The sequence below is a fragment of the Mangifera indica genome, chromosome 9 (assembly GCF_011075055.1).
Source record: "Mangifera indica cultivar Alphonso chromosome 9, CATAS_Mindica_2.1, whole genome shotgun sequence".
Lineage (NCBI taxonomy): Eukaryota > Viridiplantae > Streptophyta > Magnoliopsida > Sapindales > Anacardiaceae > Mangifera > Mangifera indica.
Genome location: NC_058145.1, coordinates 1553310 through 1581290, shown reverse-complemented (window position 1 = coordinate 1581290; position 27981 = coordinate 1553310). Strand labels below are relative to the sequence as shown.

Here is a 27981-nt window from a genome sequence, read left to right as displayed (position 1 = left end):
TTAAATAGGGCTAATTAAGTCAAGTCAATAAAGAGAAATGGCGGGGTCTCCAATGCTTGATTTTTGTTGAAAATGGGCCGAAATTTGTCGGCTGGTAGCTCGAAACTTCTGGGTGGGTGAATGTGATAGCTCATCTTATATTCGAGTCTATGGTCTGGGTTATCTCATCTTGATCTCGCTACTGCCTGAAAAAATACAAGTTCATTATTGTCTTTCAAGTAATTAGAGTAAACCAGAGTCGACGGCGTTCCCCAGAGCCCTCCTCTTCATCCTCATCCACGGCAGATAGTGGGTCTCCTGACCCTGAGAGAAGAAGAACCAGACTAGCTCAGCTACCATTGGTAATTAATTTCTGATTCACTGCCAGTAAATCGGAACAATCAGCAGATCTTATTGCCATGTAAGTAGATTTTTAATTTTCTCTGCAAGTTCATGCAATGCGTGAAATTCACGACAATGGTAAAATTCCAAAATATTGTTTAAACTATACTGGTTCGAGGAGTGTGCGGACTGGATACAGTAAAAATTTTATATAAAGTTACCCTTGTTAACTTTTGTCTTGGTTTTCTCTGCAGTGTGAAGAGGAAGACCGGATTTTTTAGCTCCATCCGACAGATCTGATCAGAGCCTCTCATCAGTTCAAGTTGATGGCTTCTTCTTCCAACAATCCAGAAGTAAAGCATGATGTTTTCCTTAGTTTTAGAGGCGAGGACACCCGGAATAATTTTACAAGCCATCTTGAAGTAGCTTTCGGTCGTGTAAGCATTAAAACTTTCATCGATGACAAACTCCGCAGAGGAGAAGAAATTTCACCATCTTTATTGGAGGCAATTGAACAGTCAAAGATTTCTGTTATCATTTTGTCAGAAAATTATGCCTCTTCCAGATGGTGTTTAGAAGAACTTGCAAAGATCCTTGACTGCAAAAAAAGGTTTGGACAGATGGTAATACCAATTTTCTATCACGTTGATCCATCACATGTAAGGAATCAAACTGGAGCTTTTGGGGAAGCATTTAACGCACTCAAAAAGCGTTTTGAGGAGAGGTTAGCCCCCTCTTTTACCGCGTTGCTACAGAGATTTATTTTTGGGCTCTACTCCTGGTTTTACCCAAAAAAAGAAAATGATGAGCTACAGAGATGGAAGACTGCTTTGATTGAAGTAGGCAATCTCTCTGGAAGTACTACAGATAGCAAGTACGTATATATTTTACTTGTTCTCTTTGAAAATATTTTACTTTGTGCTATATTTTTTAAGCCAACTAAGGAAAAGAAATATAATTTTATTTGGAGAAACTTTCTTAACGGAGAAGAGACATATCTTTTATCAAGTAACAAATTGGTTAGGTCAGCTATTGAAATGAAACATGAGATGCCTTTCTGTCTCTTATTTATTTATACTAACTAATGGTTTTTTTATCATTTTAGGCGTGAATCTGAACTCATAGGAGAAATTGTTATGGATGTATTAAAAAGACTAACAAAAATGTCTTCAAGTGATCACAGTGACCTAATTGGAGTAGAATTTACCATCAAAGAAATTGAGTCTTTGTTGAAAATTGGGTCCAGTAATGTTTGTATTGTGGGGATTTGGGGCTTTGGTGGAATCGGCAAGACATCTATTAGTCGTGCAATATTCAACAAACAACGGAACAATTTCGATGGTTCTTTCTTTGCTGAAAATGTTAGGGAAGAATCAAATAATTGCAGGAAACTAATTGCCTTGCGAGAAGAACTTTTTTGCAAAATATTAGAGGATAGATATGCCAACATAGGGCTCACCCTCACAACAAAAAGACTTGCTTGTAAGAAGGTTTTCATTGTTTTTGATGATGTGACTTCTTTAGACCAAATAAAAAATTTAATTGGAGATCCCAAATATTTAGGTGTAGGAAGTCAAATTATTATAACATCACGAGATAAACAAGTTCTTAATAATATTTGTGAGCCAGATAAGATATACAAGCTTGAGGGGTTATTTTATCATGAAGCTTTTCAACTTTTTAGCCGTTATGCCTTTAGACCTAATGGGGATACAACTGAAGAGTACATGAAGCTATCAAAAGTTATAATAACATATGCTAAAGGTGTCCCATTAGCTCTGAAAGTTTTAGGCTCTTCTTTATTAGGAAAGACAAAGCCAGAATGGGAAAGTACAGTGAAAAATTTAGAAACAAGTCTTCATAAGGATATCCAAAATGTGTTGAAAATAAGCTATGATGGATTAGATCCTAGACAGAAGGAATTGTTCTTAGATATTGCATGCTTCTTTAAGGGGAGGGATAGAGATCTTATAATGGATGTTATGGATTCTTATGGCTACTCTGCAAATATTGGGTTAAGTGTTCTCATCGACAAGTCTCTCATTATTGTATTAAATAATAAGATAACAATGCATGATTTACTAGAAGAAATGGGTAGAGAAATTGTTCGACAAGAATCTATTGAAGATCCTGGTAAACGCAGTCGTTTATTTCACCCTGAAGACATATATCATGTTTTGACAAAAAACAAGGTGAGGAAAATACAATACTAATTCATTTGTATGTTATATATAAACATGAACAATGCATTAACATTCATGTGTATCATTTCTAACTTCATTTCTTTTGTTGATTAGGGGACTGAAGCAATTAAAAGCATATGTCTAGATGTATCTCAAGTAAAAGAAATACATCTAACTCCTTACGCTTTTTCAAAGATGCAAAATCTAAAATATCTCAAAGTCTATAGCTCGCACGATGGAGAGGATTTTAATCAACTGTATGGATTTCAAGACGTGGAGTTTGTATTCCTTGAGCTAAAGTATCTCTCATGGCATAGGTATCCATGGACATCATTGCCTTCGAAATTTCATCTAGTAAACCTTGTTGCACTTGAGATGCCTGGAAGCAACATTGAGCAACTTTGGCCTGAGGTCCAGGTATTTATATGTTATTATTTTTATGAAATTAAAACATGTTGTGAATTCAAGATAATATATATGCTAATTTCTATGGTAAATCTTATTTGTTTAATTTCTTTTTCATTACAGAATCTTGTAAATTTAAAACATATTGACCTCAGCGAATCCAAACATTTACTCAAATGTCCTGACCTTACATTGGCTGAAAATATTGAGACTCTGAATTTAGAAGGTTGTACAAGTTTGATTGAGATTCACTCATCTATACAAAATCTCAATAAGCTTTCTAGCTTAAATTTGAGAGGTTGCAAAAGCCTTTGCAGTATTCCATCAGCAATTTGTTCAAAATCTTTGCGAACAGTTGTTTTCACGGGCTGCTCAAATTTGGATACAATGCCTAGTTTGTCACGTAATGTTGAAAAGTTATACTTAGATGGAAGTGCAATTAGAGAATTGCCTTCGTCAATTGAGAATCTATCTAAGTTAGTAACTTTGAATCTTCATGGTTGTACAAGGCTTGAGAGTCTTCCTAGCAGCATTGGTGAGTTGAAGGCTCTTGAAAATCTGACCCTTAAAGATTGCTCAAGGCTTAAGAATCTACCAAGCAGTGTTTTTAGTCTGAGTGCTCTTGGAGATATCAATCTCTCTGGTTGCTCAGGTCTTAAGATAGTTTCAAGCTTCCCATGTAATATTAAGAGTTTATGTTTAAAAGGAAGCGCGATACAAGAACTACCCTTGTCAATTCAGGATCTATCCAAACTAAAGAAATTGGATCTTACAGATTGTTGGAGCCTTGAGAGTCTTCCAAGCAGCATTGGTAAGCTAAAGTCTCTTGAATTTCTTGATCTCTCTGGTTGTTTGAAACTTAACAGTTTGCCTAATGAGATAGGAAATTTAGAAGCTTTGTGGCAACTTTATGCTAAAGGTACTGGTATAAGGGAAGTACCACTATCCATAGTATCTTTGAATAACCTCGATGAGTTATCTTTTGCGGGATCTAAGGGTGAGGAACACGTGGGCCTAAAATTGCCTCTTTTATCAGGTTTGCAATGTCTCAGGTCTCTCAATCTATCTGATTGTTGTATCACTGAGTTACCCAGCAGTCTTGGCAAATTAACCTCACTAAAGGAGTTACATATAGGCGGAAACAAATTTGAGAGCATACCGGAAAGCATCATAAATCTTTGTAATTTGTTCAACCTTGACTTGCGCAACTGTGATATGCTTAAATCCTTACCAGAGCTTCCATCGAGCATACGTTATATACAGGCACAGAATTGTAAATCACTTGAATTATTTTCACCAACTGGATGGAGGAGCGTTAATTTCACCAATTGTTTTAAACTGGACCAGAGTGCCCTTGAAGACAGAGTGAAATTGGCTCTACAAAATATTCAGTCAATTGAAACTGTATGTCAATTTCTCCTTTTATTTGTCTTTTTTTTTTAATAAATAACAAATCTTATAATTTCATACTTGATCTGAAGATTTTCACTATACAGGACTCATTTGCGTATGCATGTTTTCCTGGAAGTTCAATTCCAGAGTGGTTTACCTTCCGAAGTAAGGGATCATTGATAAAGCCACCACAGGGCTGGTTGAATTATAAGCGAGTGCCTTTATGTTTCTGCATTGTTGTATCACTCCGAGATGATCATGAGAAGAGCAAAAAGTTTGAATTACACTGTGACGTGCATTTCAAATCAGATAGTGGGCCATATCGGACTTCTGCGCCTTGGATCAGTTGGCGCGGTAGGTCGTCTATTGACTCAGACCACATATATTTTTTGCCCTACTCCGTTGTGTGGCCTGTCGATAATGAAGTATCGTTTCAATTCTATATTGGAGATGGGAAAGGTCTTGAATGTTACGAGGTGAAAGAGTGTGGCGTCTTGTTCTATCGTACCCCAAAGAGTGTTGCAGAACCATACCACAAGGGCATGGATTGGTGCCCGTTTCATTCTAAATGTACGGTATTGCTTGAGTAGTATATTTGAATTTCCAATTAAATATTTAAATGATGTATTTTTGTATGATGAATATTTAAAAAATATTATAATATCTTTTAATATCTCTATGGAAAAATTAAAAAACAAAATATATGTATTATCTTGAATATTTCTGAGAGGAAAATTTCTAATAGCATCACATGATACGTACTAATATAGTATATTTAGTTTAAATAATATTTTATTAAAAAAATAAAAGATTACATATGGACAGATTACCTAAAAAGATTATTTGTTTTATTGGATATAAATTATTACTATTTTTGATAAAATTTGACAAAAATTAATAGATATAAATAATTATTGCTTTTTATTAGAGACAATAAAACTAAAATTATTGAAATTTTTTATTACTAGACAAATTAAATAAAATAATGTAAGTAATAAAAAATAGATTATTAAAATAATCTTTAAATCTCCCAACTAAATGCCCCCATAATATATATAAATAATGATAAGACATTAGCATACGATTAGAGAGTAATACAATAAGTACAAACAAATTGTATAAACTTATTTATATAACTTAATGTGGTATTATTTGATTGCATGATTTTAAATTTTAAAAAAAAAAAAAACAATCTTATCACTTAATCACAAACTCTCATTTATTTTTGTGCTTTCTATAGATAAGTTTGTATAATTTGTTTATATACATAGTATTATTCATGATTTGATATCTAATTTAAAATCACCTAATTATATGACAATAATGTCTGAGTTTATACTCATAGTTAATGCATTAAGTATTATTGAACTCCAATACATAAGGTCACCATTGCCTTCTCACATTCTCTCTACTGACTTTCCTCTTCTTCCATCACAACACTGATTTTGATTTTAGAACTAAGAACCCATAAAAAGAGGGAAAGGCTTCGCTTTGTATATGTAATACTTTTCTATAGAAGAAGCAAAGTTTACAGATCTTTGTATTTATTTCCATGGGAAATCATTCGAATTTAAGACATCATTTTCTTACATTTTAACCAGTATTTTCAGATCTTTTTATAAGCATAATATTTCAGAAAAGCCTTCAAGAAAGATGATAGCTTCTCAAAAATCGAATGCCAAGGTTCAGGTTAGTATATTTCAAACCCTAGCTTGGCTTCAATTATTTAAGAAAAAAAATATTCTAATATTTATGCTATAGATCTTGCATTTTACAACAGTGGATTTCAAAACACAGAATATGTCTCACCTGTTTACATCTTTATAAAAGGCCAAAGAAGGACTACATCCCACCCAAGGTTTTGTGAAATGACATTTTTCGCACATTAACTTTGGAAAAGCCAAATACCCACCTTTAAACAGTTTCCGTTAATAAAGTCTGTTGTATCCAAGGGTACAATAGTCATTGTCGTCATTGCAGGTGAAATGACAAAATATTCTAAAACTCACTGGATTACAATTACAAGATGTTAAAAGGAAAATAAAAAAATCAGTAACACTTTTTTCACCCAGATGATTAATCTCAACGATCGAAACTGCCACTGGGATCGATTTGCTTGCACAGTTCAAGATACGTGAGATGAAGAACACAGTCTTTAGCCCCAGTTCCATGGTTCTTCAATCGATGAGTGTACAACAACCCAACAACTATCCCAAGAGCAAAAGCAACCAATTCGTCTGCTTCTTCTTCAAGGGGCAGCATGAGGTTCATCCACACTTTGCGAGCCCTGTCATGCATAATGCTCTTGTTGTCTACAATAAACTCCACACTTCGAGAAACTTCTCTCGCAATTTTACTCCATCTTGTATTGTTTCTCGCATTTCTTGCACTGAACCTCATTGCTTATGGTCATTATATTCTTCGCCTCTAAACGGTTGAAATTGAGGGCAAGCTTGATTCCCATCCTTCCTCTCGCACTCATAGCAGGGCCTGCAGAAAAAAAAATGCACAACCATCGCAAGCAACAAATGGTTCCCCATCCACAATTTTGCCAACATTTTCACCGCAGATCTGGCACACCTGCATGCCCAAGTTCTTCTAGATCTAGACTTCCCCTGAGCAATCAATTATTGGAACTCTCTCAATTCCAACAACCCAATAGAGCAATGTCTATTAATTTAACACCAGCAACTTAAAATCTTGGCCAAACCAGCAGACTCAATTACATAAGAGTTTGATGTCTCTCTTGGTTACTACCTAGGATGGCGTATGGTCATTATATTCTTCGCCACCTATCAATCGAAACTCTGGATGGTAGCACGTTTCGTCGTAACCGACGGGAATAACGCAGGCACCATGTCGCCGTTTCCTTCGCCGAGCGCTTGTGTCAGGTTTTGCCGAACACGCGAATACGGTGCGGCAATGGGTTTTGGGTGACGACACAACAGTAAAACTCGCATATCTTTTCACGCACAATGACAATGACTATTGTACCCTTGATCTAACGGGATTAACAGAAATTGTTTACGAGTATGTATTTGACTTTTTCAAAGATAACAGGTGAAAATTTGTCATTTAACTAAACTTTGGGTTGCAATTGGTTTTTAGCCTTTATAAAATTATAATTTTTTTTTAATTTTAATAATTCTGATCAGTATTAATTCACCCGCTTATCTGACGATCTGAACAGCAACATTACAGTTTAATCAAATTCCAGAAAAGCTGGGGCAAAGAAATGGCTCTTCCTTCTTCTTTTTTTTTTTTTAAATAAATTATAGAGATAACTTATAAGGGCTAGGTGCAAGGGAACAGACGAAATTAAATTTAGAAAATAAATAATAAAAAATATGAGAAAAGAAGACAATCAAAAGACTAAATAGACACCAATAATTTTTTTAGTGGATCAAAAACCCCGTTATTTTGCATGTTGGCCTAGGGGTAAAAGATTATACAATGATATATCATTTATATATTTAAAATTAGATATATATATTTTTATGCTCAGAAAAACTTTAAAAAATAATATTACAAATAATTTAATAGTGTCATTTTCAAACAATATATTATTTGTTATATTTACCAAATTATGAAAAATAATTTTGTTTCTTTATATATTTATAACGTTTTATGGGGTTTATATATGTACTTAAATGAGTCAAAAACCATTGGATTTAACCTAATCTATGAGCTCTACGTTCATGAAAATCACTACAATTCCATGTGTTTTCATGTTATAACAAAAATTAGTTTGATCCATAGATAACAATACTTAAAAGCATTAAACTATCATAATTTTTCTATTGAAAAAATCTAACTTTATTTTTTGTTAATGAAAAAGCGGAACTTTCATATTTTTTTATTGAAGTAACCAAATTTTTATTATAATTTATTAAAAGTATCAAACTAATCACCTTATTTTCAACGATATTAAATAAAAATAGTATGTCAATTTTTTTGCCATTAATATTTAGTTATTTTTAAAATAAAATAAAAATAATAATCTTTGGTCATTATAAGTTTAAGAAAAAAGCATAAAATTTTTTTTTAAATCTGTTTGATAAATTTTATGTAAGATTGTAACATTACTATATTCAAATTATTTTTTAACACAATTGTATAAAAATAGATCGAGTAAATTACTTTGTCCCACAGGCTAAACGTGAAATACCTTTTCTACTCGTTAATATCATAAATAATAATTTTTATTTAAAATGTTAACTGAAAAAAATATTCTTAAAAGTTTAATAATCATATTATCTCTAATTATTTCACGTTTCAAAATTATTGCATCACCCTAAATTAATCAAATTAAAAACCTTTAGACACTTTTCACTTTCACCATGACTCCTTTCTTCACTTTCGCCAGCTCCCTTACACCTTCACAAGCTTAAAACAACACATTCATCTCCTCCAAAAATAATAACTTGTAGTTGGTCAACAAGCCAAAGAGAAGAGACTAAGTGGTCAAAAGATTAACAAAATCATTAGTTATAAGTTGGTTTGCACTGTCGTGATGAAATTTTCGTCGGCTCTACCAACTGTCATGATGAAATCTCCAAATAAGAAACTTTGAGAACATCTTGATCAACTCTAACAGTTAGAGCTAGATTCTTCACCCTAGGATACAAATCATATCAGAGTGGCTGGGCATTGTTCCCAATATGTAAGCTAGCATGTGAAAAATATAAGAAAATAGGTTTAACAACATTTGTGGAAAAGGCAGCTAAAATCCTAGAATACATCTAGTGCCCATGTAGTGGTTGAACCAATTTAGAAGAGGTTTTACAAATTCTAGATTAACCAATCTTCATGTAGTAACTTCCTAATTTAGACCATCCATTTTAGACCTTTTAGACCCACTATCACGAAGGAAATCCTGTTGACCCGATGTGTATAAAAATTATGTAGCTCATTACATGATAACCCCATGGACATTACCAAACACTTCAATGACCACCAGAAAACTTGCTCAGCCAGAATTAGTAATTTCAAATTACTCTGGGAAGTGTTTGACTGAAGAATTCCTTGAATAACTAGTAGTGAGGGAAGAGATCTAGTTATTTCTTTGTCAACCTTCACATCTGCTTCTACAATAAGTGACTGCAGTAACCCTAATCTTGATTTGACACAGTCCAGGCTATTGCATAACTTAATCTACATAAATGCGAGCTGTATGGATGCCATTGAAACAGATGTACCAAGCCATTTGTTTGATTGCACATAGAGTGACAAGTGCTGTAGATTTTTCATCTACATGGCAAGAGGCTGCCTGTAAAATCTTTTCAGTAATGTATTCCATCAGCTGGTTTTTTGGAAGGCTAAGCAATTTAAAATTATCTGCTGCTGCAAATGAGTTCAGCTCCATTTCATTCTGAACAATGGCTAGATAACTCTTCTCAAAGATATCAATTAGGGCCACAATATTGTCTGACAACACAACTTTATGCAATGCGATGTTCCACTGCTTCAATTGTAAGCCAGTGGACATGCATGCTGCTGCCAGATTACTGGAAGGAACAGCGGTCTCAGATTCCTTGACTGTGGCTTCACCCTTCTGTCCGGTGGTAGCTTTCCCTGGATTCAAGAAAAAGCCTAGATCATTGAACTGTGAAATAGATTTGAATAAAAGTGAAGCCTCCTTTGTATTTTCTTCAACTGATGATTTCATTTTTCCTCCTTTTGAACTCCCGTTGTGGTATAACTTCCCTTAAGCAACTCCCATAAGATGACCATCAAGCACAGAATTTCCATCATAATCGATTTTCAGCCATTCATCGCATACTTCCATGTTTTGCCCAATTAGAGAATCATCAGAGAGAATGAAGCTAGATCAAATTCAATCCTTGACTCTGCCTCCAACATATTCTGCTGACAACAAAATAGATTAAAATTGCAGTTATCTCCTTCCTAAAGATGCCAATCCAAGTATATCCCATCAGATGCAGACAACGGCTGTGGCCTTAATTCCGCTATTTTTTTCCTCCATAGCAGTGTATATTGATCTTATCTTGTCATGAACGGGGAGAACTGGTATGGGAAGAGACTTGAATGTTTCATCTGTTAGAGTTAGTTCATGACCAATGATCAACTCATTGTAATTTTTAAAATTCATGTCATCCCTGAACATCCAACCATATGAAATGGGTTCATCTGTTGTTTGTGTGCCGAAGAAGTTTTCCTATAGTTGAGATGAGTCCGTATCAAATATTTCAAATTCCTGACTTATCACTGGGCTTATTGACAACAGCCAAGCATCATCGACCTTCACTATATGATTCAGAATTTTCTTGAAGCTGTGAACTTTCCACCATGCTTATAAAGTCCACTTTATGGAACATATCTGATGCCAGCTCTGAGTCGAGGCACTGCTTTGATGAATCAAGATCTGAAAGAGGATCTAAGATATCATGGTCCACAGAGCCCAAAATTTCCTTGCTGTTAATAAGCAAATTATCTTTTAGACTCCAGTGTTGATGTTCCATGTTTTCAAGAAGTGAAAGAAGTTCATCCTCTGCAGACGCGCTAGTCAAATTACCTAGACTTATTTCATCCACTTCTAAAAGAGGAAATGTGCCACCCTGAAAGAGCAGTTGGTCTGGTAGAGAACCATCATCTTCTGAGAGATAAGTACTTTGCTCCATGTAGGAGTCCGAAGCAACATCTTCAACTGAATAAACTGATTCTTCAACCTCATTAGGATACTGTAATGCAAGATCTCGCATGACCATATCCTGCAAGAAAGACCTAAGTTTAGAGGTTAATAAACTCCTGGAAAACAAGAAACAAAATCTCAACCCTTCCGGACACTCTGAATAGATTGATCTGGTTGACAATGCCATTTAAATGAGAAAGAAAATTACATGCAACTTTTCAGGATGTGAGAATTACGTTAAAATTGTGTTGGCCTCACATAAGTTGCATATTAAGGTTGTGAGGCCAGTGCCAAGTGATGCAAAGGGCTGCAAACATTGTTATTGATTCTTCTAAATTAAGTTCATCATTCAGCCAGCAAAAGAGTTGTGAAATAGCTCTTTCATTCTATAGTCCATTCACTCTACAATTTGGGCAGTGTAGGTAAGAATCAAATGGGAGTTAAAAACTTGTGCATGTTCTATTTGCAATAAAATGGCCAGTGAAACATTATTGGGAAAAAGTCACCTATATATGCTGTCAGAGCATATTTAAGATTCAAGCTGTCAACTTTCTGCTTATAGCATTGAATTCAAGCATATATAAATAAACTTTGCTACCCTGTAAATAGGCACTGACAAACTTATAACCATTATTTAAAATCTGTGGTTATAACACTGTAAAGCTTGCAACAAATTACCAGCATCCAAAAAAATGAGAGATATGCTTCGAAATTCAAAGTTGTACACAACAATCAAGTCTTTCATGAACACGCAATAGTAAGCTTGTAAATTCTGAAAATATCATTATTACCCATGCAAAACACTGAAAAGGATATTAATAGGAAATACGGAAAACTTTAGATCAATGTAAATATGCTTACACATCTACACATTTATAGACAGGACCTATAATTCATCAGATTTTGAAATTCAAAAGGTAACTTACCCTGAACTGTTTATATAAATTTGGAGGGACATTAAATTCTAATACTCTATAGCATAAAAAAGCTATGATTAAAAACATGGTTCAGAGATTTACTAAATTGTTTTCAACCAAAATCTCCTCTTTATCGAAAACGGAAACATCTTCCTGATACAAATAAACTTTACTACTTAGCTAAAATGTTATCAAATAGATATACAGACGCTTATTGTATCAGAGTATTTTGAACAGATTTTCACTATACCATGGATAAAATCAGCTCTGGTGTTTCAAAATGGATTACTTCAACCCTTTGTGCATTCTTGTCAACAACAGCAGTCTCAATGTCCTTCTGCAGTGACATTAATTAAACCTGAGGGAATCCAAGCAGACCAAGAAAAGCATGAATTAAACTTAGTATTAACAGCGCCTTTTTGGAGATCCAACCTCCGTAGTGTCTGATTCCAAAGTTCTCTGATTCTCATGTTCTTTCTCTTTAAAAAGAATACCAAATACTTCCTGCAAGTCAAACAAATCAATTCCAGTTAATGGCAAACTATAAAAGAAAAAACCTAGAATTGCTAATATCCTTTCAATCTGATTCCATGACTTCATAGACATAGGCTGGATTAAAAATGATTGCTTCATCCAATTTGCTTTTTCTTTTTACCGGTTAATCTCATTCATCTTCCCTAATGTTTGACAAAGATCTCTTTGAAAAGATTTTTAGATGAATTCTTCATCAGATATTTTAACCATTTTACATGGTTTAATGACCATTTCTAATTTTAGAGAAATTTTCTACTTGATTTGATACTGCGTTTCATCTATGTTTAGCCAAACCTCAAAATATGTTGATATTATTCTTTGAAATCTGCGATGATTTCAACACAGCAGCCAATTTCTTTTGCACAAGCTTACCAGCATCATAGATATTAAGTTAAGTCAACACAATTAGAAGTACTATAACTGGAATGAAAAAGAAAACAGTATTTTTACTGTGCTCCTCAGAACACGCTTTCAAATGCGCAAGAAGCAGCTCCTCTTGTTAATCTGGCAACAAGCAATAACATTACTTCATATGCTTTTAAGTGAAGAAAAAACTTCCCTATAACTGAACCTTTCAACAAGAAATGACCAAAGAATCTAGAATCTCATACCTCTTTTTTATGTTTTTACAGATCCAGTCTTAAATGAAATGAAACATAGCTCTGGACTTTTATGATTCCATTGTTTCTATTTCTTTTAAAATACATAGCCTAAAACTGTAAATTGATCTTCCATTTAATATTAAATAAAACCTAAACTCGGTTCAAAGGACAGATTAACAACCAGATTCTGTATCATAATCGCACAGCTTCATTTGATCGCTAAATTAAACTAAAAAATGCCGATTCACCTCATCGTCGCAGCCTTTTCTAAACTTCGAACATAGAGAATCAAACTCGCGACAATCAACATCTGTAATTTGTGGAATAACTTTGGAGAAGAACTTGGAGACAGCGGAATGGATCGGCAATTGCTCGATCTCCAGAGATATGTCAAAGACGTCATCGAAGCGGAGAAGTTCGTCTTTTCAGGAGACTAAATGCAAAAGAGGCAGAGAAGGAACGGGAAGGTTTAGGAAATTTAGGGTTTCGATCGGAGAACATGAGGAGGTGAAGTAATCGGTATTCAGAAAGCGAGTTCGCATTTCAGCTCGGAAGTACAAGGCGGCAATTGATTTTGAAAATTAAAATTTTGGCGCTCGTGTTTGGATTGGCTTATTTATATGTAGTACAGTTGAGGGTTCTGTTCAGAGATGGCAATTTAAGCTCGACTTTAGAGGCCCTGACCCTCCCCGACCTTAACAGGGAGGGGATTCTCCAATAAAAACAGGAAAATGGGCGGGGATGGGGATGAAAACAATCCCCGTATTCGGGGACGGGGCGGGGACAGGGATACATATGTCCCTGCCCCGCCCCTCCCCACCCCACCCCGCCCCACCCCCTAAATCTAATATATTAATATAATAATTTATAAACTATTAAGTTCTAGAAATTTTTACATTATGATTTATTAAAACTATAACTTTAATTTTACTAATTTTTGAATTATCAATTATTAGCTTTTACTAATTTCTAAACTATTAATCTAATATATTAAAAAAACCCCAGAATCTCATTATCATAAAATACAAATGTACCAAATTAATTCTATTTCAACTTCAGTTAGTCAATCCACCAGGTTTTACACACACAAAAAAAATAAATTATAACTTGATAAAATCAATTAAAGTGAATGAAAAGTATTAAATTTAATGTTATTATAAAATTACTTTAAATCACATGCATGAAGAGCTACTAATGAAGAGATTGATTATTGCATATTGTTAGATTTTATGAAAACTTTGTATTTGAACTAAAATAACAATGAATATTTTGTAGCTCTTGTAGCAAGTGATATTTTTGGAGAATATAATTTATTTTATTTATTGAAATACATAAAGGAATTAAAATTTATATTTATAGATATGGGGAGGGGATTTCTCCCCGCGGGGACGGGACAGAGATGGGGAGGGGATTTTTCCCCGCGGGGACGGGGCGGGAATGGGGAGGGGATTTTTCCCCGCGGGAATGGGGAGGAGATTTTCCTTCTCGAGGAGGAGACAGAGATTTTTTTTTTATCCCCGTAACAGGGACGGGGATTGAAATCCCCTACGGGGACGGGGACGGGGATTGATATCCCCTCCCCGCCCCTCCCCATTGCTATCCCTAGTTCTGTTAGTTAATTGGCATTGTAGTTGCGCAAATCCACCTTGGTTATTTTTCTTTTTTTAAATCAATGTTTCTAATTCGAAAAATTCATTTTCCATTCAGATATACTTTTTACTAAAATCTATTAAAATTTTAAAAATTAATAAAAAGATAAAAATATTTTCTGTCTTGATTAAAAGTAAATAACAAGGTGCAAAAAATAAATTCTTTCCACCATTAGTTTTCTTTATTTTACAGGGATTCCTATCTAACTTCTCCGGACAGGGTTACAAGGGGAAATTCAAAGTCCAAGTTTTTCATCAGACAAGACTAAAATAGGTAATTCTCAGTTTAAGTTTTTCACGTGAAGAAAAAATTATATTAATCAAACTTCAATCTCACATGAAAAGATAATCATACTAATAGAACTTTATCTTTTTATGACAGAGTTATTTTATTTAATCACCCAAACCAACCTTTCAAACCCCATCATTAGTTATTAATTATACAAATTAGAAATTATAACAGTCGTTAGCAAGATTATTGTTATCCCATTGTTTTTATTAAAACTTACAAATGAATTTATCTACGTGTTTTTACAGGTGATACACTAAGATCTCAATTCATGTTTGATTGAATATTGACTTGAAGTTATAATGATGATAAAAGGTGGTGATAATGTTGTCGATAATGACTGAAAATTGTGATAGTGGTATGAATGGTAACAGAGAGTGGTATTATGAATTTGTAAAATAAATTATAAAATAATAATTTTGTTATTTTAATATTATAAAGTGTTTTTATTCATCCATGTTTTTACCATAAAATTTAAGAAAGGTCAAAAACACTATTTTTGACACACGGTATAGTAAAATTTCAAAGTGGTCCCCTTCAATTTTTAGAAATCTAAACATCTACTTATAAGTATAATTTCATTAAAAAACTTAGTTAAAATTAAAGACAAAACCATTATTTAACAAAAAAAATTTAAAAACATAAAATTCATTATATTTTTTCCCTAAATTTTAAAAATAACAACTCATCCCTACCTAAAGTTTTTAAACTTTGAAAAGTAGCAATCCCCCCCCCCCCCCCCCCCCCCCCCCCCCCCCCCCCCCAAAAAAAAAACTTAGGCTTTTCTTCCTCCTAACTTTGGCCACTATCTCCGACGAATGACAATTGGTCTTTCTTCCTCCCAATGAAGCCTCTTCCTCCGGTGACCTCGGACTTCCTTCGATGACCCTAAACAATCTCTAGATCAAAAAATCAATATTATTTTAGTAATCTTTTAATATTAAGGTAAAAAGTAGAAATTAGATTATCACCTATATTATATATTACATCACTAATTGATAATAAAAAATTATTAAAAATTTTTATTATTGACAAATCAAGTAATATAATATAAATAATAAATAATAAATTATTAAACTAATTTTTATCAGCTGAAAACCAAATAGCTCCTAACAGTTAGAACATGTCGTTAGGCAAAGGATGCATGAGAGCTAGTCTTGTAGATTGATTTACTTTTGAAAAAAAACCAACCTTGAGATAGAGAGAATTTGGATTCAGTTTGAAGTTGACATATTATTTTATTTGAATGATGTAAGTAATTATTGAAAGAACATTATTTTATTTAATTAGTTAAGGATTTGAATTATAAATTCATATTATAAATTTGAATTTAATTATTTTTCATTTAATTTGAATTTAAACCACTTTTTATTCTAGTCCAATAATTTCCAACCTAACTTAAGGTAGAGGACTTGCAAAGAAAAACATCAAATCTCAACTTCTTAGAGCAATTTGCACGCAATTTACACGTGTGTCTCTGCTATTGGCTCTACATATTAATGTTATTTGAGAAGAAACACTAGATTGCTCCCTCATTGTTTCCCCTCGATCTTATTATTGTTTGTATCCTCAGTTCATCTTTGCAGCACTTCACTTTAGGGGTGGGTTTGGACCAGGCCAAGCCTAAACATCCCTTAGTTCAAGTTTAATTTTAACAAAAAAATGGTTTAATTTTAATTCAGTTTGAGTTTGTTGAACCAAAATTAAATTTGGCTTTTTGATAGAGGTTTTAGTGTGCTCCAATCGATCCACCTATTTCTCATATTTTAGGTTATTTCTTAAGCATTATCTATTGCTTAAGCTTCGTTGTTTAACCTAGATTCTTGTTTCAATTTAAAATTATAAGTTTTTTCTAATTATTATCACTACATTGTAGATGTAAGATCTTTATACTTCTAACCAGGTCTTATCCATTTCATGAGACTTCCAAGAATTGAGAATTTATAAGTCATAAGGGTCTGCAAAGTTTTTAGCAAATCATGGTTAAGAATAAAGTTGAAATGGTTGTGGCATAGATAAGATGAAGGAAAACCAATAAAGACCAAGATGTTGAAATAAGTTGTGAATAATAGGCAACGAGTGGTATTTTGGCTGTTGGAAGTGGTTGTTATGGCTAATGAGCTTAGACAATGGTTGTACAGTGGAGGTAGTTAGGATGGTGATGTTTGCAATAGTGGTGATGGGATATATGGTGGAAACTACGATAATCGATGTTCTGATGAAGGCATTTAGTTGGAACTATAAAAAATGACATGGATGGATGTTATCCCATTACAGCCAAGCAATTTATGATGTTGGTAAGGTTGGTAGCAAGGGTGGTCATTGTTGTGGACCTGGTGATCTTGCCATTGAAAGCACTAGCAATGACAACAACATGATGAAGACCAATTTGGTTTAAAATTGAGTAATTTTCTTGTTTTCTTTAGTTTTTCAACGGATATCTAACTTTCTATTTCTCTCTTGATTTAGAGCAGGATTCAAGCTAAGTTATATCTGAATATGGGTTAGCTCTAATCCTATATGGCCAACTTGAGTATGAGTTCATCCCTAACTGGGCTTATTAATGCCCTAACAAGGTACATAAATGTAGCACAAAGGAAGATCACAATTCTATCATCCTTGTTTATCAAATTTCTTACTCTTGAACCCTAATCCAATGCTCTTCAAGTTAAGTGTGAAAACTAAAAAGAGTAGTGATTATAATTGATTGATGACCTGAAATTTGTTATCAACAGTATCATTCCAACTAAGTAACTCACTGTTTGATATTCTTTTGTCCGAAGAGTGACATCTTTTCAACTATCATATGACATGATTTCAAGTCTTACAAAACAAGCCTTATGCTCCAAGACAAACATATCTACTATGTAATGTTATAGCTTTAGAGGTTTGGCACAATGGAATTGTTAGTAAGACATCTTGAATACACTCACTTTTGGGGTTTAATTAAGTTTAGAGTCAATGGTTCTTTTTGTATTGGACTCATTAGAAGAGTGGTTCCAACTCTCGATCAATTTGTGTAAAAATGACTTTGTTCCTTTATTAATATCACACATGACTTCACCTTTGCACTCATCACCTCTACAACTCCTTACTATCATCTCAATACAAATCAATAACCTTAAACTCCCTTCTTATATTGTTGTGCATATCACAATGATTTTACATTTGAAACACGACCATAAGCATTCAAGTACGTGTGAATGCAACATGTCATTTACACCTATTGACCCTCCTTAAACTTTAGCCACTTATTCCAAAAAATCAGAACTAGTTACCATAAATTTCGTGCTTTGATGGTCAAACTTAAGGTTAGATTCAAATCGAGTTTGTTTGAGCTCGAGCTTAAGCTTTAAGGTTGGTCAGCTCGTCAACTTTATGAGCCTAAAAAATTTAATGTAAAATGATGTCATTTTAACAAATATGCACCAAAACGACATCATTTTAGTATGAAACCAAGCTTAAAGCTTGATTCGAATTGAACTCAAGTTTAGCTACTTTGAAATGAGTTGAGTTCGAGTTCCTTTGAAATGAGTTAATCTTCATACAAATCAAGCTAAGCTCAAACTCAATTCAATTTGAATCTAGCCCTAATCAAACTCAAAATCCATTGTAACTTTTTTTATTGTGACAAGACCGCTAATGAATGCAGTTCAAAGTTTCAAGCCAAAATAAGGATACATCTATTCATCACTTTAAACACCAAAAGTTTCACTCGTAACTAACTTAATCAACTTTCGAATGAATGTGCATCTTCACGAAAGTGTTCATTTACATGTAAAATGCTATTGTTGTGTATTGATTGTCACCTAAAAACAGTGATAAATGCAGATGGTTGAAAAATGATACAGTTGGTGTAATATTTTAGTCCATAATCTCCACCTATTGTTAAAATATTGTCATTTTTGAATAAATAATATCATAATTTTGTTTTTCAATTTTATAATTCAAAATAAGTTTGGTTTAATAATCTAACTTATTATTGAGATATTATCACTTTTGAATATATAATCCTTCATAATTTTGTTATTAATTGTAACCCAAAACATGTTTTGAAAGTTTGAGAATTCATATAGTATTTAACTATACTTATCACCCTGAGTGCATATACAAATCCAACTCTTCTATGCTTTGTTAAGGTGAGATTTTCAGAGAAGCAATGTTATATACAATTATAATAAATATTAATAATGATATATTACTATATGATTTAATGTTACCCATTATCAATCTTTAATTCAAAATCATTAAATCAAAGAGTAACATATCATCAATGATACTTAATTTGATACTTATTATAAATATATATAGTTTTATTGTTTGTAGGAGGGTGTTACAATTAATTACAAATTTTTATCCTTCAAATAATATTTTCTAGTGAAGAAGAATATGAGTGTGCTAAAAGTGTAATTTTTTTTTTTTGCCTAAATTAGACTTAAACAATATTATGTGCACCCAATTTTAAATATTCAATTGAATATATATTATTATGCAATTAACTATTGTTTTATCTTTAATTTAAAATCAATCAATTATATAATAATATATCATCTATTAATCCAATTAATTTATCGAAATTAAATACACTTAGTTTTATTGATTTGATTTAGAATAACCTCTAAGTTGTAATCAAATAATAAGATCCAAGAAGAGAAAACTCATAGACACAAAACTTCTTCCTCCATTCACTTTAATATTACTTGTTTATAAAAAGAGGAATCTGGCTATTCTTGCAAAAAAAATTTAAATCTAATGCTTGAAAAAAATTTTGCTATAATTTATTACAGCAAAATTTCATTAGTTTTTCTCTTTCTTTTCTTCCTTCCCTCTTCTTTCTTTTCCTCTTTCTGCTCTTACTTTCTTTTCTTCTTCGGCTGGCCCAACCGAGATGATGTCCACTTTCCCTACTTTCCTCAATTTCCATCTTTTTAAGTAAAAAGTTTTACTTTTAAATATTATTAATCAAATAAGCACCGTCACATATGCTATGCAATAATGCAAGTTTAAGTCAAGTCAACAAAGAAAAATGGCAGAGCATCCAATGTATCGTCCAAGAAATTTTCACAGGAGCAAAAACTTCTTTTCTGCAAAAAAGAATACAGAATTTCAAGCAAATTTCCAAGAGTTGAAAAAAAAAAAATAGAGAGATACAAAAATAAACAAGAGAAAAAGAAAGCACAAAGATTACACAAGGAGAAAATTCACTTAAATGGGTTCTCTATCCTTCCTCTATTTCTTCTACTTCAAAAAAAAAAAAAAAAGAAACTTCATCTGCTTCTTTATTTATAGGCCAATTTTAATTAATCAGAATTATTGCAAATCATGTGGTTATCAATAAATCTGATAATTTTTGCTCATCATAAATGACCTATCATAATTAATATCCATCACTTTTAAAAAACTGAGGGCTAATTTTGGAGGTTCAAAGACATGATTTTGCCACCAATTTTGACTAACAAAAATTTTTACTTTTAAATATAGGCCAAAGGACTATTTCCCATCCAAGTTTTAGCTCAATCTCAAAAACACATTCACGGTAATCAAAAAATTCAAAAATCTACCTATAGACTAATTTAAGATAAAATTTTTAATTATATATAAGGGTAAAATTATTATTTTATTATTAAACACTAAAATCTTAAGGGGACACTTGGATTCGAGGATAAAAAAGATTACTTTGATAATATATCTTTTATTACCTATATTACTTTGTTTGATTTATAAGTAATAAAATATTCTGATAACAATAATGTGACAGATAATATAAGGGTAATCTGATTACCACTTCTATATTAGGTATTAAAAAATTATCAAAGTAATCTTGATTTTATTATAAATATGTTGTTATTTATTAAATTTTTTAAGAAAAAATAATATCATTTTCAATTAATATAACAAATAACATAAAAATATTTTGAAATAATTATACCTAAAGATATTTAAGTAAAATAATATATTAGTATTTTTTTTATTATCTCTAATCAAACACAATGATTACTTATATCTATCTATTTTTACTAAAATTTATTAAACATAGTAATAATTTATATCCAATAATCTTTAAAATAATTTATCTTCAAAATAATTTTTTTACTTTGATAATAAAATATTCTCCAAATCAAATATCTCTTAAAAGTTAATATAATTTCTCTCATTTTAAAAACAAACAGTTCACATGTCGTATGCAATAATGCAAAATTTCAGTCTTTCTTTTCTCCTTTGTCTTTTCTTCCTTCTCTCTCCATTATTTTCCTCTTTCTTCTCTTCTTCCTTTTCTTCTTAGGCTGGCCCAACTGAGAGGGTGTCCACTATAGCCATTTTCTTCAATTTCCGTCTTTTAAGTAAAAAGTTCTACTTTTAAATATTATTAATTAAACAGGCACCGTCACATACAATCTGCAATAATTCAAGTTTAAGTCAAGTCAATAAAGAGCAATGACAGAGCATCCAATGTATTGTCCAAGAAATTTTTACAGGAGCAAAAATTTCTTTTCTACGGAGAAAAATACAAAACTTCAGGCAAATCTCCAAGAGTTAAAAAATAAAAAAATAAAAAAATAGAAAGATATAAAAATAAACAAGAGAAAAAGAAAGCACAAGGATTGCATAAAGGGAAATTCTCTTAAATGGGTTCTCTATCCTTTCTTTATTTCTTCTACTTTCCCAAAAAAACTTCGCCTGCTTATTTATTTATAAGCCAATTTTAATCGATCTGAGTTATTACAAATCATGTGATTGTCAATAAATTTGATTATTTTTTGCTCTTCATAAATGGCCTATCATAATCATAATTGATATCCATCACTTTTCAAAAACTGAGCGCGAATTTTGGCTGAAAATTTGAAGGTTTAAAGACTTGATTTTGCCACCAATTTTGACTAACAAAAACTTTTACTTTTAAATATAGGCCAAAGGACTATTTTTCACCCAAATTTTAATTTAATCTTAAAAACACATTTACAGTAATTCAAAAACTTAAAAATTTACTTATAGATTAATTTTAGATAAAATTTTTAATTATATATAAGAATAAAATTATTATTTTATAGTTAAACATTAAAATCTTAAAGGGGTATTTGGATTTGAGGGGAAAAAAGATTACTCTGGTGATTTATTTTTTATTACTTATATTATTTTGTTTAATTTATAAGTAAAGTTCAAGTCAAGTCAAGTCAATAAAGAGAGATGGCAGAGCATCCAATTAGGGCTGGATTCGAGCCGAGTCGAGCTCGGCTCGCAGCCAGCTCGGGCTCGGCTCGGTTTTTTAATGGCCAGCTCGAGTTTGGCTCGAGCTCGACTCGAGCCGGATTCGGCTCGGCTCGAGTTCGGCTCGTTTTGCGTTCGGCTCGGTAACGGCTCGGCTCGGCTCGTTTTTCATATCAAAACGGCACCGTTTTGTGTATATATGAGGATCAAAACGACGTCGTTTTGTATAAAAAAATTTTAAAAAAATATACCGAGCCAACCCGAGCCAGCTCGGGCTCTAACCGAGCCGAGCCGAGCTCGAGCCCGAGCTGGCTCGGCTCGAATCCAGCCCTACATCCAATGCATTGTTACAAATCATGTGGCTGTTAATAAATCTGATGAGTCTTTACTCTTCATAAATGACCAACCATAATTAACATCCACCACTTTTCAAAAGCTGAACATTAATTTGGAATAAAAATTTTGTGGGATTAAACACATGATTTTGCCACCAAATTTCATTAAAAAAAACTTTTACTTTTAAATATTATTAATTAAAAAGGGCACCGACACATGCATTATGCAAGTTTTAGTCAAGTCAATAAAGAGAAATGGCAGGGTATCCAATGCCTTGATTTTTGCTGAAAATGGGGCGAAATTTGTTTGCTGGTAGCTCGAAACTTCTTGGGGCATGCATGGGATAGAGTAAACCAAACTAGCTCATTATTGTCTTTCAAGTAATTCGAGTCTATGGTCTGGGTTATCTTATCTTGATCTCGCTACTGCCTGAAAAAATACAAGTTTATTTTTGTCTTTCAAGTAATTAGAGTAAACCGGTGTCGACGGCGTTCGCCAGAGCCTTCCTCTTCATCCTCCTCCACGTCAAATAGTGGGTCTCCTAACCCTAAGAGAAGAAGAAACCAGACTAGCTCAGTTACCATTGGTAATTAATTTCTGATTCACTGCCAGTAAATCGGAACAATCAGCAGATCTTATTTAAACTACATGTAAGCAGATTTTTAATTTTCTCTGCAAGTTCATGCAATGAGTGAAATTCACGACAATGGTAAAATTCCTAAATATTATTTAAACTATACTAGTTCCAAGTGTGTGCGGACTTGATGCAGTAAAATTTCATATAGAGTTATCCTTGTTAACCTTTGTCTTGGTTTTCTCTGTAGTGTGAAGAGTGAGACCGGATTCCTTAGCTCTATCCGACAGATCTGATCAAAGCCCCTCATCAGTTCAAGTTGATGGCTTCTTCTTCCAACAATCCAGACGTAAAGTATGATGTTTTCCTTAGTTTTAGAGGCGAGGACACCCGGAATAATTTTACAAGCCATCTGGACGCAGCTTTGCGTCGTAAAAAGATTCAAACTTTCATCGATGACGAACTCGAGAGAGGAGAAGAAATTTCACCATCTCTATTGGAGGCAATTGAACGGTCAAGGATTTCTGTTGTCGTTTTGTCAGAAAATTATGCCTCTTCCAGATGGTGCTTAGAAGAACTTGCAAAGATCCTTGACTGCAAAAAAAGGTTCGGACAGATGGTAATACCAATTTTCTATCGCGTTGATCCATCACATGTGAGGAATCAAACTGGAGCTTTTGGGAAAGCATTTAACGCACTCAAAAAGCGTTTTGAGGAGAGGTTAGATGTGCTACAGAGATTTATTTTTGGGCGCTGCCCCCTGTTTTACCCAAAAAAGGAAAATGATCTGCTACAGAGATGGGAGACCGCTTTGATGGAAGTAGGCAAAATCTCTGGAATTACTACAGATAGCAAGTACGTATATATTTTACTTAGTTCTCTTTGAAAATATTTTACTTTGTGCTATATTTTTTAAGCCAACTAAGGAAAAGAAATATAATTTTACTTGGAGAAACTTTCTTAACGGAAAAGAGACATACCTTTTATCAAGTAACAAATTCGTTAGATCAGCTATTGAAATGAAATATGTGATGTCTTTCTCTCTTTAATTTATTTATTCTAACTGATCTTTTTTTAATCTTTTTAGGCGTGAATCTAAACTCATAGAAGAAACTGTTGCGGATATATTAGACAGCCTAGACAAAATATCTCCAAGTGATCACAGTGACCTGATTGGAGTAGAATCTACCATCAAAGAAATTGAGTCTTTGTTGGAAATTGGATCCAATGATGTTTGTATTGTCGGGATTTGGGGCATCGGTGGAATAGGTAAGACATCTATAAGTCGTGGAATATTCAACAAACATTTGAGATATTTTGAAGGTTCTTACTTCGCTGAAAATGTTAGAGAAGAATCAGAAAGGAGGGGACTAACTTTCTTGCGTGAAGAACTTCTTTGCAAAATATTAGAGGATAGATATGCCAACATAGGGCTCACCCTCACAAAAGAAAGACTTGCCCATAAGAAGGTTTTCATTGTTTTTGATGATGTGACTTCTTTAGACCAAATAAAAAATTTAATTGGAGATCTCAAATGTTTAGGTTTAGGAAGTCGAATCATTATAACATCACGAGATAAACAAGTTCTTAACAATTTTTGTGGGGCAGATAAGATATACGAACTTGAGGGATTACATCATCTCGAAGCTCTTCAGCTTTTTAGTCGTCATGCCTTCAAACACAATGGGGATACAATTAAAGAGTACATGGAGCTATCAGAATGGATGGTAACATATGCTAGAGGTGTCCCATTAGCTCTTAAAGTTTTGGGCTCTTTTCTATTAGGAAAGACAAAAGAAGAATGGGAAAATGCAGTAAATAAATTAAAAAGATGTCTTCATAAGGATATCCAAAGTGTGTTGAAAATAAGCTTTGATGGATTAGATTATGAAGAGAAGGAGATATTTTTAGATATTGCATTTTTCTTTAAGTTGAGGGATAGAGATCTTATAATAGGTGTCATGGATTCTTGTGGCTACTCCACAAAGATTGTGTTAAGTGTTCTTATCGACAAGTCTCTCATTATTGTATCAAATAATATGATAACAATGCATGATTTACTTAAAGAAATGGGTAGAGAAATTGTTCGACAAGAATCTATTGAAGATCCTGGTAAACGTAGTCGTTTATTTCACCCTAAAGACATATATCATGTTTTCACAAAAAACAAGGTGAGGAAAATACAATACTAATTCATTTGTATGTTATATATAAATATGAAAAATGTATTAACATTCATGTGTATCATTTCTAACTTCATTCTTCTGTTGATTAGGGGACTGGAGCAATTAAAGGCATATCTCTAGATGTGTCTCAAGCAGAAGAAATACACCTAACTCCTGATGCTTTTTCAAAGATGCAAAATCTAAAATATCTCAAAGTCTATAGCTCGCACGATGGAAAGGATTTTAATCAGTTGTATGGATTTCAAGATGTGGAGTTTGTACTCCCTGAGCTAAAGTACCTCTTTTGGCATAGGTATCCATGGACATCATTGCCTCCAAAATTTCATCTAGAGAACCTTATTGCACTTGAGATGCCTAAAAGCAACATTGAGCAACTTTGGCCTGGGGTCCAGGTATTTATATGTTATTATTTTTATGAAATTAAAACACAATGTGAATTCAAGATATGATATATATATATATATATGCTAATTTCTACAGTAAATCTTATTTGTCTATTTTTTTTCATTACAGAATATTGGAAATTTAAAACGTATTGACCTCAGCAATTCCAAACATTTACTCAAATGTCCTAACCTTTCATTGGCCAAAAATCTTGAGAGTCTGAATTTAGAAAGCTGTACAAGTTTAATTGAGATTCATTCATCTATTCAATATCTCAATAAGCTTTCTACCTTAAATTTGAGAGGTTGCAAAAGCCTTTGCAGTATTCCATCAGCAATTTTTTCAAAATCTTTGCGAACAGTTGTTTTCAGTGATTGCTCAAATTTGGATACGGTGCCAAGTATCTCATGTAATGTTGAAGAGTTATACTTAGATGGAAGTGCAATTAGAGAATTGCCTTCGTCAATCGAGAATCTATGTAAGTTAGTAACTTTGAATCTTAATGGTTGTACAAGGCTTGAGAGTCTTCCTAGCAGCATTTGTAAGTTGAAGTCTCTTGAAAATCTTTTTCTCTTTGGTTGTTTGAAACTTAACAGTTTGCCTGATGAGATAAGAAATTTAGAAGCTTTGATTCGACTTCGTGTTGGAGATACTGGTATAAGGGAAGTACCACCATCCATAGTATGTTTGAATAACCTCTGTGAGTTAGATTTTGAGCGATGTAAGTTTCAGGAATTGCCTTCGTCAATCGAGAATCTATCTAAGTTAGTAACTTTGAATCTTAATGGTTGTACAAGGCTTGAGAGTCTTCCTAGCAGCATTTGTAAGTTGAAATCTCTTGAAAATCTTTTTCTCTTTGGTTGTTTGAAACTTAACAGTTTGCCTGATGAGATAGGAAATTTAGAAGCTTTGATTCGACTTCGTGTTGGAGCTACTGGTATAAGGGAAGTACCACCATCCATAGTATGTTTGAATAACCTCTGTGAGTTAGATTTTGAGCGATGTAAGTTTCAGGAATTGCCTTCGTCAATCGAGAATCTATCTAATTTAGTAACTTTGAATCTTAATGGTTGTACAAGGCTTGAGAGTCTTCCTAGCAGCATTTGTAAGTTGAAGTCTCTTGAAAATCTTTTTCTCTTTGGTTGTTTGAAACTTAACAGTTTGCCTGATGAGATAGGAAATTTAGAAGCTTTGATTCAACTTCGTGTTGGAGATACTGGTATAAGGGAAGTACCACCATCCATAGTATGTTTGAATAACCTCTGTAAGTTAGATTTTAAGGGATGTAAAGTTCAGAAACATGTGGGTTTGATATCAGGTTTGCAATGTCTCACGTCTCTCAATCTATCTAATTGTGGCATCACTGAGTTACCTAGCAGTCTTGGCCAATTAACCTCACTAAAACGGTTATATATAGGCAGAAACAAATTTGAGAGCATACCGGCAAGCATCATAAATCTTTCTAATTTGTCATACCTTGATTTGTGCTACTGTGATGTGCTTAAATCCTTACCAGAGCTTCCATCGAACATAGGACGGATGGACGCACATAATTGTAAATCACTTGAATTGTTATCTGGTTTATCGTCAACTAATTTCGACAATTGGCATCTTCACAATGTTAATTTCATCAATTGTTTAAAGCTGGACCAGAGTGCTATTGAAGACATGGTGAAAACTACTCTACAAAATATCCGCCGTGTTCAAATGGTATGTCGATTTCTCCTTTTATTAGTCTCTTTTTTTTTTAAATAAATAACAAATCTTATAATTTCATATTTGATCAAATTATCAGGGAGCATTGAACCATATATGTGTTCCTGGAAGTTCAATTCCAGAGTGGTTTACCTTCCGAAGTAAGGGATCATCTATAGAGCTACCACCAGGCTGTTCGAATGATGACCTAGTGGGTTTTTCTCTCTGCGTTGTTATATCAATCCGAGATGATCATGATAAAAGCAAAGAGTTTCAACTTCGTTGTGACAAGTATTGCAAATCAGATGGTGCGCAATATGAGAAAAGTACTACCTTACCTTTCGGCACTTTACCCATTCCCCCGTTTGTCGACTCAGACCACATAGTCTTCGGATACATGCGCGCAGATTCCAACCTCAGATACACGCGCGCAGATTTCAATAATGGAGTTTTGTATCAATTCTCTATTGAAGATGAGGAATATAAACGTGTTGAATGGTACGAGGTGAAAGAGTGTGGCATCCTGTTCGACCCTCTCACTAGTAGATCACCACACGCCAAAAGACAAAAGTTGGCCTGATGAGATGTTTTCAGCTGTTTGATTTGTATTTTCGAATATTTAATTAAATATTCAAATAATATATTATCAATTTAAA

General features: G+C 33.1%; 2 protein-coding genes across 7 annotated transcripts; one reads left to right on the top strand and one right to left on the bottom strand.

The window, feature by feature from the left end:
• Positions 1–24: 24 nt before the first annotated feature.
• On the top strand, positions 25–27981 carry LOC123225848 (disease resistance protein RPV1-like). Of its 6 annotated transcripts, none has more exons than XM_044650154.1 (6): positions 22760–23072; positions 23311–23915; positions 24148–25231; positions 25336–25638; positions 25760–27340; positions 27426–27981. In XM_044650154.1, exons 2-6 carry the CDS (start codon positions 23383–23385, stop codon positions 27903–27905), a joined length of 3981 nt encoding a protein of 1326 aa, XP_044506089.1. In that variant the 5' UTR covers positions 22760–23072; positions 23311–23382; the 3' UTR covers positions 27906–27981. The 6 variants fall into 6 exon arrangements, with proteins under 6 accessions (XP_044506091.1, XP_044506092.1, XP_044506089.1 ...); XM_044650153.1 differs by having other exon boundaries at positions 22761–23136; XM_044650152.1 differs by having other exon boundaries at positions 22761–23195.
• On the bottom strand, positions 11769–13560 carry LOC123225857. The gene is made up of 2 exons (XM_044650167.1): positions 13255–13560; positions 11769–12374 (listed from the first exon to the last, which is right to left on the bottom strand). Exons 1-2 carry the CDS (start codon positions 13407–13409, stop codon positions 12197–12199), a joined length of 333 nt encoding a protein of 110 aa, XP_044506102.1. The 5' UTR covers positions 13410–13560; the 3' UTR covers positions 11769–12196.